The 19,402-nt window shown below is 37.2% G+C and overlaps 1 protein-coding gene across 1 annotated transcript in view; it reads left to right on the top strand.

Annotated features, from left to right (window-relative positions):
* The window catches only part of LOC148164638 (lipoxygenase homology domain-containing protein 1-like), a 263,084-nt gene extending 253,936 nt beyond the window's left edge, over positions 1–9,148 (top strand). The window contains exon 22 of the mRNA XM_088022889.1: positions 9,051–9,148. Coding sequence (XP_087879015.1) covers positions 9,051–9,148 — 98 coding nt within the window. The remainder of the gene's footprint in view (positions 1–9,050) is intronic.
* The last annotated feature ends 10,254 nt before the right edge of the window (positions 9,149–19,402 follow it).

The raw sequence follows: 19,402 nt of genomic DNA, 5'->3' as shown, positions 1-19,402 counted from the left end.
ACAACTTATGTCATAGTACTGAAATCATTTATTACATTTATTTCTATACTCTTTTTTTTTTTTTACCTTCTGCTTGATTTTGAGTTTTTGAAGTCTGGAATTATATTTTATTCATCTTTATTCTCTTTCCTAGTATAGTGCTTAATAATATGGAAGTTTAATTAATGACCATTTATTGAATGAATGGATTTAAATCAGTGGAACAATTTTGAGTAAAATCCTTGAAAAGGAATGAGGAGAGTTTAAAATGGCCTTTGCAAGAAAGAAGCGCATTTATTCTGGATGTGAACCAAAAAGAAAGGAAAAAGAAAAGGGAAGGTAACAGTGTATGGAAAGAATGGACACGTGGTGAAATGAGTTGAGGATCATAGAGGGAAAATTATTAGAAAGAGACAGAAATAAGAAATTGAATAGAAAGACACAGTATGCTGCCTTCTCTACATAGTGTCGCTGCAGAGGGGTATGACTTTTGCATTATTTTCATGATGGATGGAAACTGGCATTGTCCTGACTTTATGCCAAATCTCCTCCACAAACAGTGCGGGGACTTGCAGAACAACTAGTGAGAGGCGAACACTGGAGACTGGGGCGTGGGTCAGAACAGAGCAGTTAGCAGAAATCCCTGGCTTCCTCAGGCTGTCGTTTAGAAAATTATTTTGAGACTCCTCTCGGAGATGAGCGAAGGAAGCCCTGAATACAGAAAGGGCCAATGTCGCAGGACTGTAGAAACAAGAGTCAGCACAGCAATCACAGGGGATCATTTCTGGTGAAAGGAAGAAGAATCAGGGAATTATATGAAGGGGCAAGCCACACATGTGAAGGTTGCTACGTCATTACCAAGGCTGGTTGATGCAAAGAATAAAAATGACAGAAGGGAAAAGGAAAGAAGCATTGTGATTTTAAATATGTTGAAGGAGCCAAGTGACTCACATAGAAAATGCTTTGGGCTGAGGACGCAACAAACTTCTAAATAGCAATTTTTTCCAATGAAGCATTGATGAACAAAACCTGTACAGGTATGAGAATGACTTCAGCTAAATCAAGGCTTTTTTTCCCTTCTCATTTGTAGAAAGAGAAGCTACTTACCACATTATTGTTTTAACTTGAATGTAGTTGTATCTGTAGATATATACTCTTAAATAGAATAATAGAAAGCTTCAGGAAAGCCCTACCTTTTTAGCAAAGTTTGTAAAACTTCAGAATATTCAGGAATTATCTCAGTGTCTTAAAACATACAAAATAGATTCCTGGGCCCACCCCAGAGATTCTGATCCAGCAGGTATTGAGTTATCAGAAATATGCTTTAAAATATACATATTTTATAATATAAATATATGACATATAAATAAATAATATAAAATATAACTTTTTAATTATATTATATATTTTTAAAATACATATATATACACATATATATAAAGTATGTATATATAAGCAATTTAAGGGATTCTGATTCATGTGGTCCTCAAGGCAGTCATTAACAAGCACTGCTTTCTGATGTCAGAGTTCTTTGCTGAGGGGCTGCTATGTGCCAGGCATTTTGCCAGAGGCTGGGCATTCAAATGTGAAGAAGATGCAGGTGGTCCCAGCCCTTGCAGGTGGGTCCTAGTGGGGGCAGACACATATGAAATAAGTAAGTGTAATAAAATATGACTCATAGCTCTGAAAGTGACCCTTGGAGTGCTATTGGACATATGGCAAGGATACTTAGCATAGTTCAGAAGAACATGAAGTTCTCTGAGGAAAGATGAAAACGTGGTAGGCTCGGAGTGAGGGCTAGGTTTTGGTGTGATACTTGGAAATCTTGATGGTTTTTCTCTGACTGATGGGATGAAACTACTTGAAATTCAATTTTGGGAAATTGAAAGGACAGGCGTACCTCCAAGATATTGCAGATTTCCATTCCAGACCACTGCAATAAAGCAAATATTGCAATACAGTGAGTCAAATGAATTCTTTGGTTTCTCAGTGAATATGAAAGTTCTGTTTACACTGTACTGTGGTCTATTAAGTGTGCAATAGCATTATGTCTAAGAAAACAATGTATGTACCTTAATTAAAAAATACCTTATTGCTAAAAAATGCTAACCATCATTTGAACTTGCACTGAGTAGTAGTTGCTGATCAAAGATCACCATAACAAATATTATAATAATGAAAACATTTGAAATATTGCAAGAATTACCAAAAGGTGACACAGAGACATGAAGTGAGCAAATGCTGTTGGGAAAATGGTGCAGATAGACCTGCTCTGTGCAGGGTTGCTACAAATCTTCAATTTGTAAAAACTGCAGTATCCATGAAGTGCAATAAAGCAAAGCACGATAAAATGAGGTATGCCTGTAATTACTTTAAATTCTTTTTAAATTATTTAAACTCTCATTCCTATATGCTACACATTCTTTTCATTAAAAGAAAAAGATACCATGATAGTTAGGGTATCTAGACTATGTTTTCCTTTCTTTTCTTTCCGAAATGTGGATGATATAAATTTGATAACCCACCATACAAGTTAATCCCAAAACATTATTGATACCAGTGGTCCTACCTGTGTTCACTGCACCCATCCTCTCCCCCAATGTAGACATCCTGAGTTTTTTCTTTATCATTTCTTGGTATTCTTATCATTGCTTAAAAAAAAGAAGGTTCTATTAATTATGTAGGCATCCTTGAAAATACTTCTGATAGTTTTTGTGCTTTGTTAAAATTTGACGTGCTGTATGGAATCTTACATGACTTGATTTTTTTTTTCCCCACTCAAGATTGTGTTTCCAAGATTGATCCACTTTCTTGTGTGATGCTCTAGATAAAGTTTTCATGACCATAATATTCTATTGCATGGTTGCACATAATGAATTTATTCATCTCTTGTTAATGGGTGATCGTGTCGTTTCCAGTCTAGCTGTCACAGATTGAAATGAACATTCTTGTGCATGTCCCCTGGTGCATGGAAGCCAGAGTTCCTCCAGGGTGGTGGTTCTCAGATGGGGTGATTGTGCCTCCCCCAGGGACACTTGGCAATATCTGGAGATTTGTTTTGGTTGGCACACTGGGAAGAGGGTGCTACCAGTATCTAGTGGGTAGAGGCCTGGGATGCTGCTAATCATCCTACAATGCACAGGAGAGCCCCTCAACCAAGAATTGTCAGGCCCAACATCTCAATCATGCTGAGGCTGAGAAAGCCTGCTTCAGGCTAACTCCATAGAAGTTAATTGCTGGGCCAAAAACTATGGATTCTATTCAGCTTTATAAAATAAACTGCTTTTTAAAAAAATTTTTTTTGTTATGTTAATCACCATACATTACATCATTAGTTTTTGATGCAGTGTTCCATGATTCATTGTTTGTATATAACACCCAGTGCTCCATGCAGAACATGCCCTCTTTAATACCCATCACCAGGCTAACAGATCCCCCACCCCCTCCCCTCTAGAACCCTCAGTTTGTTTTTCAGAGTCCATAGTCTCTCATGTAAACTGCTTTTTCAAAAGTGATTTTACTAAATTTTACTCTTACGGTACATAAAAATTTCTATTGTGTCACAGTCTCACAAACACCTGGTATACTTAATTTTGGGGTATAATATGGTATCTCACTGTGGCCTTAATCTGCATTTCCCTGATTCCTAAGAAGTGTGAGGTGTTTTTTTTTTTTTTTGTCTATTGAATTTCCTTTTCTGTGGAAATACATGTTCTTATCTATAATATTTATGGCAAAGGCAATGGATGGCTAATAAAAAATGCTCAGAAAGGGTTTTAAAAAGATAGAAGCTGGTTTCCCACTCAGGTAACAGTTCCAAAGTGAGCAGTTATGAGGGGTATGCTCTAGCCAGTCATCGGGGACCAGGGTCCTTGCATCTTGTTGTTATACCACCATCTAGACCTTTTCCTCCTCTCAGTGGGCAGAGCTGGTCACATCACATAAAAAAGAGAAAATCCCTGGCAACAGTATCTTTTAAGTAAGTGAGGTAGAAACTGCTCACACTACTTCTGGTCACATCCCATTACTGAGAAATTAGTCATACAGTTATCTCCAGCTGCAAAGCCATCAGGGAAATGTGGGTCTAACGTTGCAGTGATTGAAGAAGGGGACATCAACTAGCAGTTACTACCACAATATCTTGTGCAGTGTGGAGTATGTTTTGATAAATTGAAATTCCTAATATTGTCTCAATTTAACAATATGGTATTTTTTCTAATTATCAGATTTCTTATCTTTAGAAAGCCTTCTCTACCCTTGAGGTATTGGAAAGAATGAACGAAAGAAAGAGAGAAAGAGAGAAAGAGAAAAGAAGGAAGGAAGGAAGGAAGAAAATATATAAAGTGTTGTCCTGAAGATTTAGATATTTGACCCACCTGCAGTTGATTTCTGTGTATGACATAAAGATGTAATCCATTTTACTTTTTCCCATATGGATAACCAGTTGTAACGTCATGGTTTATCGTCACCGCGTCTTTTCCTGTTGTGCTCTACAAAGTCACTTTTGTCAGATATAGGGCAGTTCTTACTTTGCATGTATCTGTATGCACAAATTTTAGTGACAGTAATTTAAATAACACAGGTCCCTCAACAACATGGTTCAAATTTCAGTTATCATGGCATGCTAACTGTAACTGCATAAAGTACAAACTTCACTGCCACGTCCTCAGTCCACAAATCACTGTGTACATAACAGATGCACATCTTGATCTGATCCAATCACTTTACGTCAGGATCTGATCCTGATCCTGAGCCGATCACTTGGTGTCTTTCACAGTCTGTTACACATTTCATGCACAGCCAGAAGAGCCTATAGCTATATTGACTCCTTGTCTCTCAGTAATAAACCCATATGACATTTTACAAAAATGTATAATTCAAAGATACAAGCACATCAAAGAAATAAAAGTGAGAATGCTGGGATGGAAGTTGAAATCAAACAGAAATGGAGATAGTTATAGAAGAAATATCTGACTGTTGGAATGTTGCCACTGTCACTGTTGGAGAGACTTTAGATAAACAGCCCAAGGAACCCAGAGAAGGGACCTTACACCCATGAATGAGGGTAACAAAAATGATGAACATGTCCCAGAGGAAGTGATGCTGCTAAAAACTTCCCATTAAAGCAACTCTAAGAGATGTTTAATGATATTGGAAGCACAGAGGACAAAATGGAGGAAGCTGATGGAAACTTAGAAAGGAGTTAGACAATTTTCAAGGGCATAGAAAAGACGCTCTTTTTTCCCCACCGTTCATTTAATTTTTTTAATTTAAATTCAATTAATTAACATATAGTGTATTATTAGCATCAGAGGTAGAGGTCAGTGATTCATCAATCTTATATAATACCCAGTACTCATTACATCATGTGCCCTCCTTTTTTTTATTGCACAATTTTTTATTTCAGAGCATATATATACATGTATCTTTAATTCATACCAGAAGCATTGTACAAAACTGATTCAATTGTTTTTCTCAGCTGTTTTTTTACTTCTTTTTTTTGTTAAATTTTATTTTATTATGTTATGTTAGTCACCATACATTACATCATTAGTTTTTGATGTAGTGTTCCATGATTCATTGTTTGCATATAACACCCAGTGCTCCATTCAATACATGCCCTCCTTAATACTCATCACCAGGCCAAACCATCCCCCACCCCCCCTAAAACCCTCAGTTTGTTTCTCAGAGTCCATAGTCTCTCATGGTTCATTTCCCTCTCCGATTTCCCCCCCTTCATTTTTCCCTTCTTACTGTCTTCTTTTTTTTTTTTTTAACATATATTGTATTATTTGTTTCAGAGGTACAGGTCTGTGATTCATCAGTCTTACAAAATTCACAGTGCTCAACATAGCACATACCCTCCCCAATGTCTATCACCCAGCCACCCCAACCCTCCCACGCCCACCACTCCAGCAACCCTCAGTTTGTTTCCTGAGATTAAGAATTCCTCATATCAGTGAGATCATATGATACTTGTCTTTCTCTGATTGACTTATTTTGCTTAGCATAATACCCTCTAGTTCCATCTACATCATTGCAAATGGCAAGATTTCGTGTTTTTTGTTGGATGCATAATATTCCAGTGCGTGTGTGTGTGTGTGTGTGTGTATGGGAATGTTGCCATAAAGAAGATGTGGTGTATATATATATATATATATATCTTCTTTATCCATTCATCTGTTGATAGACATCTAGGCTCTTTCCACAGTTTGGCTATTGTGGACATTGTTGCTATAAACATTGGGATGCAGGTGCCCCTTCAGATCACTACATTTGTATCTTTGGGCTAAATACCCAGTAGTGCAATTGCTGGGTCATAGGGTAGCTTTATTTTCAACTTTTTGATGAACCTCTGTACTGTTTTCCAGAGTGGCTGCACCAGCTTTCACTCCCACCAACAGTGTAGAAGGGTTCCCCTTTCTCCACATCCTCACCAACATCTGTCGTTTCCTGACTTGTTAATTTTAGCCATTCTGACTGGTGTGAGGTGGCATCTCACTGAGGTTTTGATTTGTATTTCCCTGATGCCGAATGATGTTGAACACTTTTTCATGTGTCTGTTGGCCATATGGATGTCTTCTTTGGAAAAATGTCTGTTCATGTCCTCTGCCCATTTCTTGATTGGATTATTTATTCTCTGGGTGTTGAGTTGGTAAGTTCTTTATAGATTTTGGATACTAGCCCTTTATCTGATATGTCATTTGCAAATATCTTCTCCCATTATGTTGGTTGTCTTTTGGTTTTGTTGACTGTTTCCTTTGCTGTGCAAAAGTTTTTATCTTGATGAAATCCCAATAGTTCATTTTTGCCCTTGCTTCCTTTGCCTTTGGCGATGTTTCAAGGAAGAAGTTGCTGCAGCTGAGGGCGAAGAAGTTGCTGCGGCTGAGGGCGAAGAGGTTGCTGCCTGTGTTCTCTAGGATTTTGATGGATTCCTGTCTCACCTTTAGGTCTTTCAATTTTGTGTGTGGTGTAAGGAAATGGTCCAGTTTCATTCTTTCCTGCTTTGTCAAAGATTAGTTGACCATAGAGTTGAGGGTCCATTTCTAGGTTCTCAATTCTGTTCCATTGATCTATGTGTCTGTTTTTGTGCCAGTACCATACTGTCTTGATGATTATAGCTTTGTAATAGAGCTTGAAGTCCAGAATTGTGACGCCACCAGCTTTGGTTTTCTTTTTCAACATTCCTTTGGCTATTCAGAATTAAAAAGATGCTTGCTCTTTATTATAAGTTATGTGATGAGAGAAAGAAGGCAAGCACCATTTAGACTACCTTTCATAAGTTTTTTAACAAAGAAATATACCTTTTATTTTTATTTTTTTTAAAGATTTTATTTGACAGAGAGAGACACAGCAATAGAGGGAACACAAGCAGGGGGAGTGGGAGAGGGAGAAGCAGGCTTCCCGCTGAGCAGGGAGCCCGATACAGGGCTCAATCCCAGGACTCTGGGATCATGACTGGAGCTGAAGGCAGACGTTTAATGACTGAACCACCCAGGCACCCCAGAAATATACCTTTTAATTCTCACTGTTTCTAATGTTTTTCAATTACAGCATACTAAATATTAGCATTGGTATTTTTTAATTTTCTTATACATTTATAACTGACAGTAAGGGAGTTTTTGATATTTTGGCAAAAATATTTAACAAATGAACAGTCATAATTTTCTTCATTGATGAAGATGGCATTTCCAGTGAGCAGTCCTTCATACATTTCTGCACCAAGAGCAAAACACAGACTGCTCATAATGAGTTTGTATAGATGTGCAGGTCATTTCTGAGTCCTTTCTCTGGTTCCATCAGTCGATTTATCTATGCCAGCACCAATTCTGTATTGTATTAATTAGTATAGATTTATAACAAATGTTGGTAATTGGAAGGATGATTCACCTACCTTACTTTATCTAATTCAGGAGTGCCCGAGATATTCTTGGGCTTCACATATCCATATACATTTTATCATTTGCTTGTCAATTTTCTTGGTAAAACTTATGGTGAATTTGATTTAATTATATTCAGGCTTTAGATTAGTTTGAGAGAAACTGACATCACTATAATTTCTTCACTCTCAAGAATATGAAATAGTTATTTATTTATTTTTTCTTTGCTGTTATGCTTAATTTAGATAATTTTTCTTTTTTAAAAAGATTTATTTATTTTAGAGAGAGAGCACCAGAGTGTGTGTGAGGGAGAGGGAGAGAGAGAATCCCAAGCACACCCCCTGCTGAGTGCAGAGCCCAAGCCTGGGGGGGTGGGGGGGACTTGATCCCACTACCCATGAGATCCATGAAATCATGACCTGAGCCAAAATCAAGAGTTGGATGCTTAACCCTACTGAGCCACCCAGGTGCCCCAGTAATTTTTCTATAAATTATACTGTATCTGTTTTTAGATTTACCCCTACATTCTTAAATTTTTATAGCAATTCAACATGATTGCTTTTGTTGAACTATGCTTTTTAACGCTTCCTTTCTGGGTCAATAGAAGTGTAATAGGTTTTTATATATTTATTATGTAATCATTTTTTTCATCTCTCACTATCTTCTGCAACATCTTGGGGTTCTTAATTTAGAAAGTCACATTACACATGAATGATGACAGTTCTGTTTCTTCTTTCTCAACATTTAGTACTTTTTATTCTCCTTCCTTCCGTTTCTCTTTCCTCTTTATTTAGTTGCATTGACAAATGCAATAATCAGTGATAACTTCTAGATTTTCACCATTAAGAGTGATGATTATTGTGACTTTACATCATGATTTAAATCTATCAACCTTCTATAAATAATGCACTGAAACATATCTATGGGAATTTATTTCTTTTTGTTCTTGGCCCTTAAATACTTTTAAAGGAATTTAGAGAGTTTGTACCTGATAGGGAATCTTCTCTTTTCCTCTGCTTCTACTACTCTGTATAATTAGGTCCCTCACTCACACTTTCATTTCTTTCCTGGTATAATTTGGAAGTGCATATTTTGGACCCAAATTTTGAAAATTTGGACAGTCTATGAATAAAATCACAGCAGTACTATATTTTATGCAAAAGAACGTGATCTCCTTTGTCTATTTAACAGGTAATGGATGGTTTCTTGAGAGTATTGTTGTTAAATCTGAAGAGGAAGATGGCAATCAAGAGGTGCTGTTTCCATGCAACCGGTATGCTGTTACTTAATTCCTCATTATGCAGAATTATGCTCCCCTCTGTCTAGTCCATTTCAGCTGCGTCATCAGCAAGCCTCGCTCCCAGTCCCCCCATCCACCTGGTCGCATCACCCCTTCCTTTAATACCGGAGCTGAAGGCCTTTCTCCTCAGCAAGCTGTTCCTTACAGCACTAGAAATTCTTTATTTGTATTATTTAATATTTTTCTTTTCTGGAATAAGCATGCTGAAATGGAAAGAAAATTGAATTAGGACTTAGAAAACTGGTACTTGATGTGTTTCTCAAATACCTGCTGTGTTCTTGCTCATTCTGCAAACATGGTTGCTACTGTCAACTTCCCAGACGTTCAATTCCCTCATATGTAAAATGGGAATAATACCTGTTCCTCCTACCTCATCGGACTAATTTAAAATCAAATGAAGTTATGTATATGAGCTGTGAGCTCTAAAGCATTATTCTAATGTGGTATAGATAGAATATAAATTAGGAGAATCAAGTTGCAAGGGCAACTTTATAACTCCTGGGCCATTTATAGGTGTATCACTTACACTCTCTGATCCTCAGTTTTCAGAATTTTATGATGAGAATGTTTAAATCAGATGTCCCTCTTTTCTTAGAGTTGTTATGAATCGAATATCAAATATATCCTAAAACAAAGTATACTATGAATAAAAATTACAAAACTAATTTCCCTGTTATTAATTAATCTATAGAATATACTGATTCATTCATTCAGTCATTGTATAAATAGTAATTGACCACCTATCGTATCAAGAAATGGAATAAAGAGATCCAGTGATAAGGCATATAGTCCTTGCCTGAAAGGACTCAGTGGATGCCCATGTGAGAATGAACATTAATGCCCTCAGGGCCATGATAGAGACCTATGTGAGAGCCCAGGTGCCAGGGTGGATGTCTATGTGATTGCACATTCCTTGAACCTAAAGAACTCAAGCATTGTGTACATTCATTTGTTCATCTTTTTATGTATGCAGAAACATTGCATGCCTCCCAGGTGTTGGGTCCTATGCCAAGTTCTGGATATTTAGAGATAAAAAAATGAAGCACCCTTGTCTTGCTTGAGAGAACTCCCACTTAATGCTAGAATAAGGCAGGAGGGATGTGGTACTAAATGAAGCCAGAGAGCTGGATGTGCTCTGAGTTTAGCAGGTGTTTTGGCATCACTGTCTCCTAAAGTGTTGTATGCTATTTCAGACACATAGAGAAACTCGGCAGTTGACTGAGTGGATTTTACCTTACAATAGTTGGTTCTAGGAAATATTTATTCTTTTGAAACTTAATAAGGAGTTGCTTTCTGTATGAACAAAATGCATAACACTTCTCTGATCTTTGTTGGTTTTCTAAATACACATCCATTTAAAATGCACGTGCATCATAGTAGTTATTGCCATTGTGTAACATTTGAGCTCTGGAGAGAGACACTATATTTTTATTTTTTTGCAATAATTTATCTATTTTTTATTAATGGGGAATGAAACAAGCAATGATTGAAGTTTCTCAGAACTGCCTTTGAATTACAACTCCTTCACTGACTAGCGCTGTGAGTCTCAGTTTATTCTTATGTAAAATAGCAATAATAACACCTATTTGGTAGGGTTGTTTGAAGACTTCACACAGTGTACATAAAGTAACTGAAAAAGTACTTTGCAATTATTAGAAGCTCCATGATAATAAATGTTATTGTCATAGGAGCAATTTTGAATTAAAGAAATCTTTAGATACAATGCTACACTTGCAAATGAAGTAAAAAAGCTCACTTTTATTTCTAAATCATATGTCAAGTAATTAGAAGTCTCCAGATAATTTACTAAATTTTATTTATTTATTTTTTAAAGATTTATTTATGTATTTGAGAGAAAGAGAGAGAAAGGAGCACTGAAAGAGGGAGAGAGAAACTTCAGCAGACTTCTGTGGTGAACGCAGAGCCCCACTTGGGTCTCAATTCTAGGACCCTGAGATCATGACCTGAGCTGAAACCAGGAGTAGGGTGCTTAACTGACTGCACCACCCAGGTGCCCCACTAACTTATATTTTTAAAAATCTAGATATACATGGTCCAATATGGTAGCTACTAACTACCTATAGCTAATATGTATATATGAATTAAAATAAAATGAAATGAAAAATTCAGTTCCTGGGTTATGCTAGCTATATTTCAAGCACTCAATAACCACAGATAGTGGCTACTCTATTGGGCAGCATATATACAACATTTGGTTCTATATCACATCTAGATATTTGATATCATATGAAGTTATGTTTAATATTACATGACATAGTTTTATTGCTCTGCATACTATGGTAACTATGGAATAACATAAGGAGCAAATAGAAGGGTTTTATTTTTATAAATGTGTCACATTTTAAAAATCAAGAATCATCCAGAATAGGTGTTAATAGTCATATTCTCTTCAGAGCTGAAACTAATTTTACTGGTAAAATAAAGGAGTAGAAGTCAAGATGGAGGTGACTTTATTCTTTAGGGCCTGCCAACATTTTGGAATAATTACAAATTTTAGACATTGGATATGTAAGAAACAATGATATGAGTAAAAAGACTTAAACATTTTACTGCATGAAACTACATCATATTAAATATTGCACACAGATATACCATTGCACTATCATCAAATGAACTATAAGAGTATTAACAGGGTTTCCCTTGTTTATTCTCTTTGAGAGCCCTGGGTTACTTGAGTAAGAAAAGAGGGAAATTTTCTTAATATTATTCCCTTAAATGTGAAGAAACCATAATAACATTTAGTCTTGTGCCTCACTGACAATGAGAAAAATGTCACCTAAAGAGATTAAATGATGTGCACAAGTTATAGATGAGTTAGGGGAGGAGTAAAATGGTGGAGGAGTAGGAGACCTAAATTTCATCTGGTCCCACTTATTCAGCTAGATAGTTATCAAACCATTCTGAACACCTACAAACTCAACAAGAGATTGAAGAAAAGAAAAGCAGCAATTATATGAACAGAAAAGTGACCACTTTCTGGAAGACAAAATGACAAGACTGAAAAACTCACCTCAAAAAAAAAAAAAGTGATAAGAGGCGGTACCAACTGCCAGGGACCTAATCAATATGGATATTAGTAAGATGTCAGAACTAGAGTATAAGGATACCAGCTGGGCTTGAAAAAAGCATAGAAGATACTAGAGAATCCCTTTCTGGAGAAATAAAAGAACTAAAATCTAAGTTGAAATCAAAAAGGATACTAATGAGGTACAATAAAAAATGGAGGCTCTAACTGCTAGAATAAATGAGGCAGAAGAGAGAATTAGTGATATAGAAGACCAAATGATGGAGAATAAAGAAGCTGAGAACAAGAGAGATAACTATCGGATCATGAGGGGAGAATTCGAGAGATAAGTGATACCATAAGATGAAACAATATTAGAATAATTGGGATCCCATAAGAAGAAGAAAGAGAGAGGGGGGCAGAAGGTATATTGGAGCAAATTATAGTGGAGAACTTCCCTAATTTGGGGAAGGAAACAGGCATCAAAATCCAGGAGGCACAAGAGAACCCCCCTCAAAATCAACAAAAATAGGTCAACACACCGACATCTAATAGTAAAATTCACAAGTCTCAGAGACAAAGAGAAAATCCTGAAAGCAGCTCGGGACAGGAGGTCTGTCAACTACAATGGTAGAAATATTAGGTTGGCAGCAGACCTATCCACAGAGACGTGGCAGGCCAAAAAGGATTGGCATGATATAATCAGAGCACTAAACAAGAAAAATATGCAGCCAAGAATACTATATCCAGCTAGGCTGTCATTGAAAATAGAAGGGGAGATAAAAAGCTTCCAGGACAAACAAAAACTAAAAGAATTTGCCAACACCAAACCAGCCCTACAGGAAATATTGAAAGGGGTCCTCTAAGCAAAGAAAGAGCCTAAAAGTAACATAGACCAGAAAGGAAGAGAGACAATATACAGTAAAAGTCACCTGACAGGCAATACAATGGCATTAAATTCATATCTTTTAAAAGTTACCCTGAATGCAAATGGGCATAATGCCCCAATCAAAAGACACAGGGTATCAGATTGGATTAAAAAAAAAAAAGACAAAACAAGACCCATCAATATGCTGTCCGCAAGAGACTCGTTTTAGACCCAAAGACACCTCCAGATTGAAAGTGAGGGGGTGGAAAACCATTTACCATGCTAATGGACACCAAAAGAAAGCTGGGGTGGCAATCCTTATATCAGACAAATTAGATTTTAAACCAAAGACTTAATAAGAAATGAGGAAAGACACTATATCATACTTAAAGGATCTATCCAACAAGAAGATCTAACAATTGTAAATATCTATGCCCCTAACATGGGGGTAGCCAATTATATAAGCAAATTAATAAATTTGCTTTTAGAAACACATTAAAGAAACACATCGACAATAATACAATAATAGTAGGAGACTTTAACACCTCCCTCACTGAAATGGACAGATCATCTAAGCAAAAGATCAACAAGGAAATAAAGGCTTTAAATGACACACTGGACCACATGGACTTCACAGAGGTATTCAGAACATTCAATCCCAAAGCAACAGATTACACATTCTTCTCTAGTGCCTATGCAACATTCTCCAGAATAGATCACATCCTGGGTCACAAATCAGGTCTCAACCAGTACCAAAACATTGGGAACATTCCCTGCATATTTTCGACCACAATGCTTTGAAACTAGAACTCAATCACAAGAGGAAAGTCAGAAAGAACTCAAATACATAGAGGCTAAAGAGCATCCTACTAAAGAATGAATGGGTCAACCAGGAAATTAAAGAAGAATTTAAAAAATTCATGGAAACCAATTAAAATGAAAACACAATGGTTCAAAATCTTTGGGATGCATCAAAAGTCGTCCTAAGAGTAAAATACATAACAGTACAAGTCTTCAAGAAACAAGAACAGTCTCAAGTACACAACCTAACCCTACACCTAAAGGAACTGGAGAAAGAGCAGCAAATAAAGCCTAAACTCAGCAGAAGAGAAATAATAAAGATCAGAGCAGAAATCAATGAAATAGAAGCCAAAAGAACAGTAGAACAGATCAACGAAACTAGGAGCTGTTTCTCCAAAAGCATTAATAAGATTAATAAACCCCTGGCCAGACTTATCAAAAAGAAAAGAGAAAGGACCCAAATAAGTAAAATCGTGAATGAGAGAGGAGAGATCACAACCAACACCAAAGAAATACAAACAATTATAAGAACATATTATGAGCAACTCTATGCCAGCAAATTAGATAATCTGGAAGAAATGGATGCCTTCCTAGAGATGTATCAACTTCCAAAACTGAACCAGGAAGAAATAGAAAACCTGAATGGATCCATAACCAGTAAGGAAATTGAAGCAGTAATCAAAAATCTCCCAACAAACAAGAGCCCAGGGCCAAATGGCTTCCCGGGGGAATTCTACCAAACATTTAGAGAATTAATACTTATTCTTCTGAAACTGTTCCAGAAAATAGAAATGGAAGGAAATCTTCCAAACTCATCTTATGAGGCCAGGATTACCTTGATCCCAAAACCAGACAAAGACCGCATCAAAAAGGAGAACACAGGCCAATATCCCTGATGAACATGGGTGCAAAAATTCTCACCAAAATACTAGTCAATAGGATCCAACAGTACATTAAAAGGATTATTCACCATGACCAAGTGGGATTAATTCCTGGGGCTGCAAGTTTAGTTCAACATCTGCAAATCAATCAATGTAATATAATACATTAATAAAAGAAAGAACAAGAACCATATGATTCTCTCAATAGATGCAGAAAAAGCATTTGACAAAATACAGCATCCTTTCTTGATAAAACTCTTCACAGTATAGGGATAGAGGGTATATACCTCAATATCAAAAAAGGCATCTATGAAAGACCCATAGCAATTATCATTCGAGATGGGGAAAAACTGAGAGCTTTCCCCCTAAGGTCAGGAACATGGCAGGGATGTCCACTATCACCACTGCTATTCAATATAGTACTAGAAGTCCTAGCTACAGCAATTAGATGACAAAAAGAAATAAAAAGCATCCAAATCACCAAAGAAGTGAAACTCTCACTTTTTGCAGATATGATACTTTATGTGGAAAACCCAAAAGACTCTATCCCAAACCTCTAGAACTCATACAGGAATTCAGTAAAGTGGCAGGATATAAAATCAATGCACAGAAATCTGTGGCATATCTATACAGCAACAACAAGACAGAAGAAAGAGAAATTAAGGAGTCAATTCCATTTACATAAGTTGATCCCAAAACCATGATACCTAGGAATAAATCTAACCAAAGAGGCAAAGATCTGTACTCAGAAAACTACAGAATATTCATGAGAGAAATTGAGGAAGACACAAAGAAATGGAAAAACGTTCCATGCTCATGGATTGGAAGAACAAATATTGTGAAAATGTCTATGCTACCTAGAGCAATCTACACATTCAATGCAATCCTTATCAAAATACCATCAACTTTTTTTTTCAAAGAAATGGAACAAATAATCCTAAAATTTGTATGGAACCAGAAAAAACCTGGAATTGCCAGAGGAATATTGAAAAAGAAAAGCAAAGCTGGTGGCATCCCAATTCTGGACTTCAGGCTCTATTACAAAGCTGTAATCATCAAGACAGTATGGTACTGGCACAAAAACAGACACATAGATCAATGGAACAGAATAGAGAGCCCAGAAATGGATATGGTTAACTAATCTCCAACAAAGCAGGGAAGAATATCCAATGGAAAAAAGACAGTCTCTTCAACAAATGGTGTTGGGGAAAATTGGACAGCCACATGCAGAAGAATGAAACTGGACCATTTCCTTACACCACACACAAAAATAGACTCAAAATGGATAAAAGACCTAAATGTGAGACAGAGTCCATCAAAATCCTTGAGGAGAACCCAGGCAGCAACCTCTTCGAACTCAGCCTCAGCAACTTCTTCCTAGAAACATCGCCAAAGTCAAAGGAAGCAAGGGCAAAAATGAACTGTTGGGACTTCATCAAAATAAAAAGCATTTGCACAGCAAAAGAAACAGTCAACAAAACCAAAAGACAACCGAAAGAATGGGAGAAGATATTTGCAAATGACATATCAGTTAAAGGGCTAGTATCCAAAATCTATAAAGAACTTACCAAACTCAACATCCAGAGAACAAATAATCCAATCAAGAAATGGGCAGAGGACATGAACAGACATTTTTCCAAAGAAGACATCCATATGGCCAACAGACACATGAAAAAGTGTTCAACATCACTTGGCATCAGGGAAATACAAATCAAAACCTCAATGAGATACCACCTCACACCAGTCAGAATGGTTAAAATTAATAAGTCAGGAAATGACAGATGTTGGCGAGGATGTGGAGAAAGGGGAACCCTTCTATGCTGTTGGTGGGAATGCAAACTGGTACAGCCACTCTGGAAAACAGTATGGAGGTTCCTCAAAAAGTTGAAAATACAGCTACTGTGTGACCCAGCAATTGCACTCCTGGGTATTTACACCAAAGATACAAATGTAGTGATCTGAAGGGGCACCTGAACCCCAATGTTTATAGCAGCAATGTCCATAATGGCTATTATGGAAAGAGCCAAGATGTCTATCAACAGGTGAATGGATAAAGAAGATGTGGTATATATATATAAATACACACACACACACACACACACACACACACACACACACACACACACACTGGAATATTATGCAGCCATCAATAAAATGAAATCCTGCCATTTGCAATGGATGGAACTAGAGGGTATTATGCTAAGCAAAATAAGTCAATCAGAGAGACAAGTATCATATGACCATTGATATGAGGAAACTGAGAAGCAAGACAGAGGATCATAGGGGAAGGGAGGGAAAAATGAAACAAGACGAAACCAGAGAGGGAGACAAACCATAAGAGACCCTTAATCTCATGAAACAAACAGAGGGTTGTTGGAGAGGAGGGGGATGGGAGGGATGGGGTGATTGGGTGATGGACATTGGGGAGGGTATGTGCTATGGAGAGTGCTGTGAATTGTATAAGACTGATGAATCACAAACCTGTACCCCTGAAACAAATAATACTATATATGTTAATTAAAAAAAGTTATAGGTGAGTTAGTCGCATCTCTTGGTCTCTTCGACACTTTTTGGGAATTTTAATTTAGTGTCTATCCCCAGGATTTTGTGCATTATCCTCTAAGGAAGAAGTCCCTGTGCAAATTACTGAGTTTACCATAAAACTTGATTTGTTGGAAATTCTGCTGAGATTTGGAGTGTTTAGAAGACAAAGGTTTTGCTAGTTTTCCCAGCATACCTTAGCCATTTAGACTCAAGTTCCCTTCTACTGATGAGAAAAGAAAAGGTCTCTGGAGAGGAAATTATTTAGGACTTTATTGTGGAATAAAAAAAGCAAACATGGGGGCATTTACTCTGTTGTGGGCTCTCTAAGGTTTACACATCGGTCTTCTGCTTGGCGGGGAGAAAATCAAGGAGTGCCGATCATTAGCATGTGGTGCACTCCTATCTTGGAATGGGCTCCACAGTGGAGCCAGAGCTTCACACAGCAGCTCCGTGATCCTCACAGCTGACTTCTAGGAGGCTCTGTGATACGTGTGGTTCACAGATGAGGAAGCTGAGGGACAAAGAGATGAAGCTTCTTACCCAACTGTGATTAGCAGAATCAGCATTCAGATGGAGGTGGATGTGTTTCTAGAACTGCACTGTCCGATATGGGGTCCAGCAGCTATATGTCTACTGAACTCCTGAACTGCACCTATTCTGACCTCAGAGGTGATGTAGGTATAAGGTACGTGTCAGATATCAAAGATGTAGAATGAATAAGAATGTAACTGTATTAGTCTGTTCGGGCTGCTATAACAAAATACCATAGACTGGGTGGCTTATAAACAACAGATTTATTTCTCACAGTTCTGGAGGCTGGAAGCCCAAGATCAGGGTGCCAGCAGGATTGCGTTCTGACAAAGGCCCTCTACAAGCTGCAAACTGCCTACTTGCTGTGTTCTCATGTGGTGGAGGAAGCAAGGGAGCCTCATCTATAAAAGCATTAATCTCATTCAGGAGGGACCTCATGACTTGAAGCACATCCCAGAAAATTTAAACATATGAATTTGGGTAGGGGGTGGAGGGAACGAACATTCATATCTTTTATATTTATTAAAATGAAAAATACAAAAAATAATTTCACCTTTTTAATTTTTACTGTTTTTATATACGTGGCTTGTGTTATATTTCTCTTGAAGAGTGCTGTTCTAGATTGAGCCACTGTATACACGTACCAGTCACATGAAAGGAGAGACATAAAGGCTTCCACTAGGAAACCCCAAATGAGAAATTTTTACTGATTTTATATTAGAATATTTGTAATGTTACCATAGGAAGTTCCTAAAATCCAGCATTTTCGGATGAATCAATGTAACCTTGCAACTAAAGTATAGGGCAAAGATTTGCTGAAGTTACACTCCTAAAGATCATTTGGTGTAGCATGAAATCTTAAATGTTTTTAAAATTTCTGTGGTTTTCCCTGAAGGCCTCTTTAAATTCTTTCTGTATTTTATTTTCAATTCTAAGTAATGTGCCTTTAAATTCTCTTTCATATTAATTATCTTCTCTCTTCCCATGGCAGATGGCTAGATGAGTACCAAGATGATGGCAGGACTGAACGGGTATTGTTCGCAGAAGGTAGCTACCATGCAGGAGGAGACTGAGTCTGTGGCCTCCAGATGGGGCTGACATGTGTCTATCATTCCATGGTGTCTTCAAAATGCTATTGATCTGATGGTGATAGTGTGTTTGCTCTCCCCTCATACTCAAGCAAACACTTGGGAAGGGTCAGCTTTTACTGGGCCCATTCTTTGCTTTTGAGAACTTCAACTGTTGGGAGAAGAGTCAGCCAACAACTGACCAAGATTAGTCTATGATAGCTGGGGTAGGGACACACATTGTTTCTTCTTATGGGTGAAATAGGTGAAGGGGATTAAGAGTACACTTATGATGAGCACTAAAGAATGTATAAAATTGTTGAATCACTATGTTGTACACCTGATATTGATATAGCATTGTATGTTAACTAAACTGGAATTAAATTTTTTAAAAAAATATTGTTAATCAGAGAAAGACAATTATCATGTGGTTTCACTCATATGTGGAATATAAGAAACAGCACAGAGGATCATAGGGGAAGGGATGGAAAACTGAGTGGGAAGTCATCAGAGAGGGAGAAAAACT

Source organism: Eumetopias jubatus, unplaced genomic scaffold (genome assembly GCF_037043125.1).
Source record: "Eumetopias jubatus isolate StellerSeaLion01/CBP00866 unplaced genomic scaffold, mEumJub1_p1.0 scaffold_4, whole genome shotgun sequence".
Taxonomy (NCBI): Eukaryota; Metazoa; Chordata; class Mammalia; order Carnivora; family Otariidae; genus Eumetopias; species Eumetopias jubatus.
Note: the sequence above shows the minus strand (reverse complement) of the source record. Positions and strands in the feature narration are given on the sequence as shown.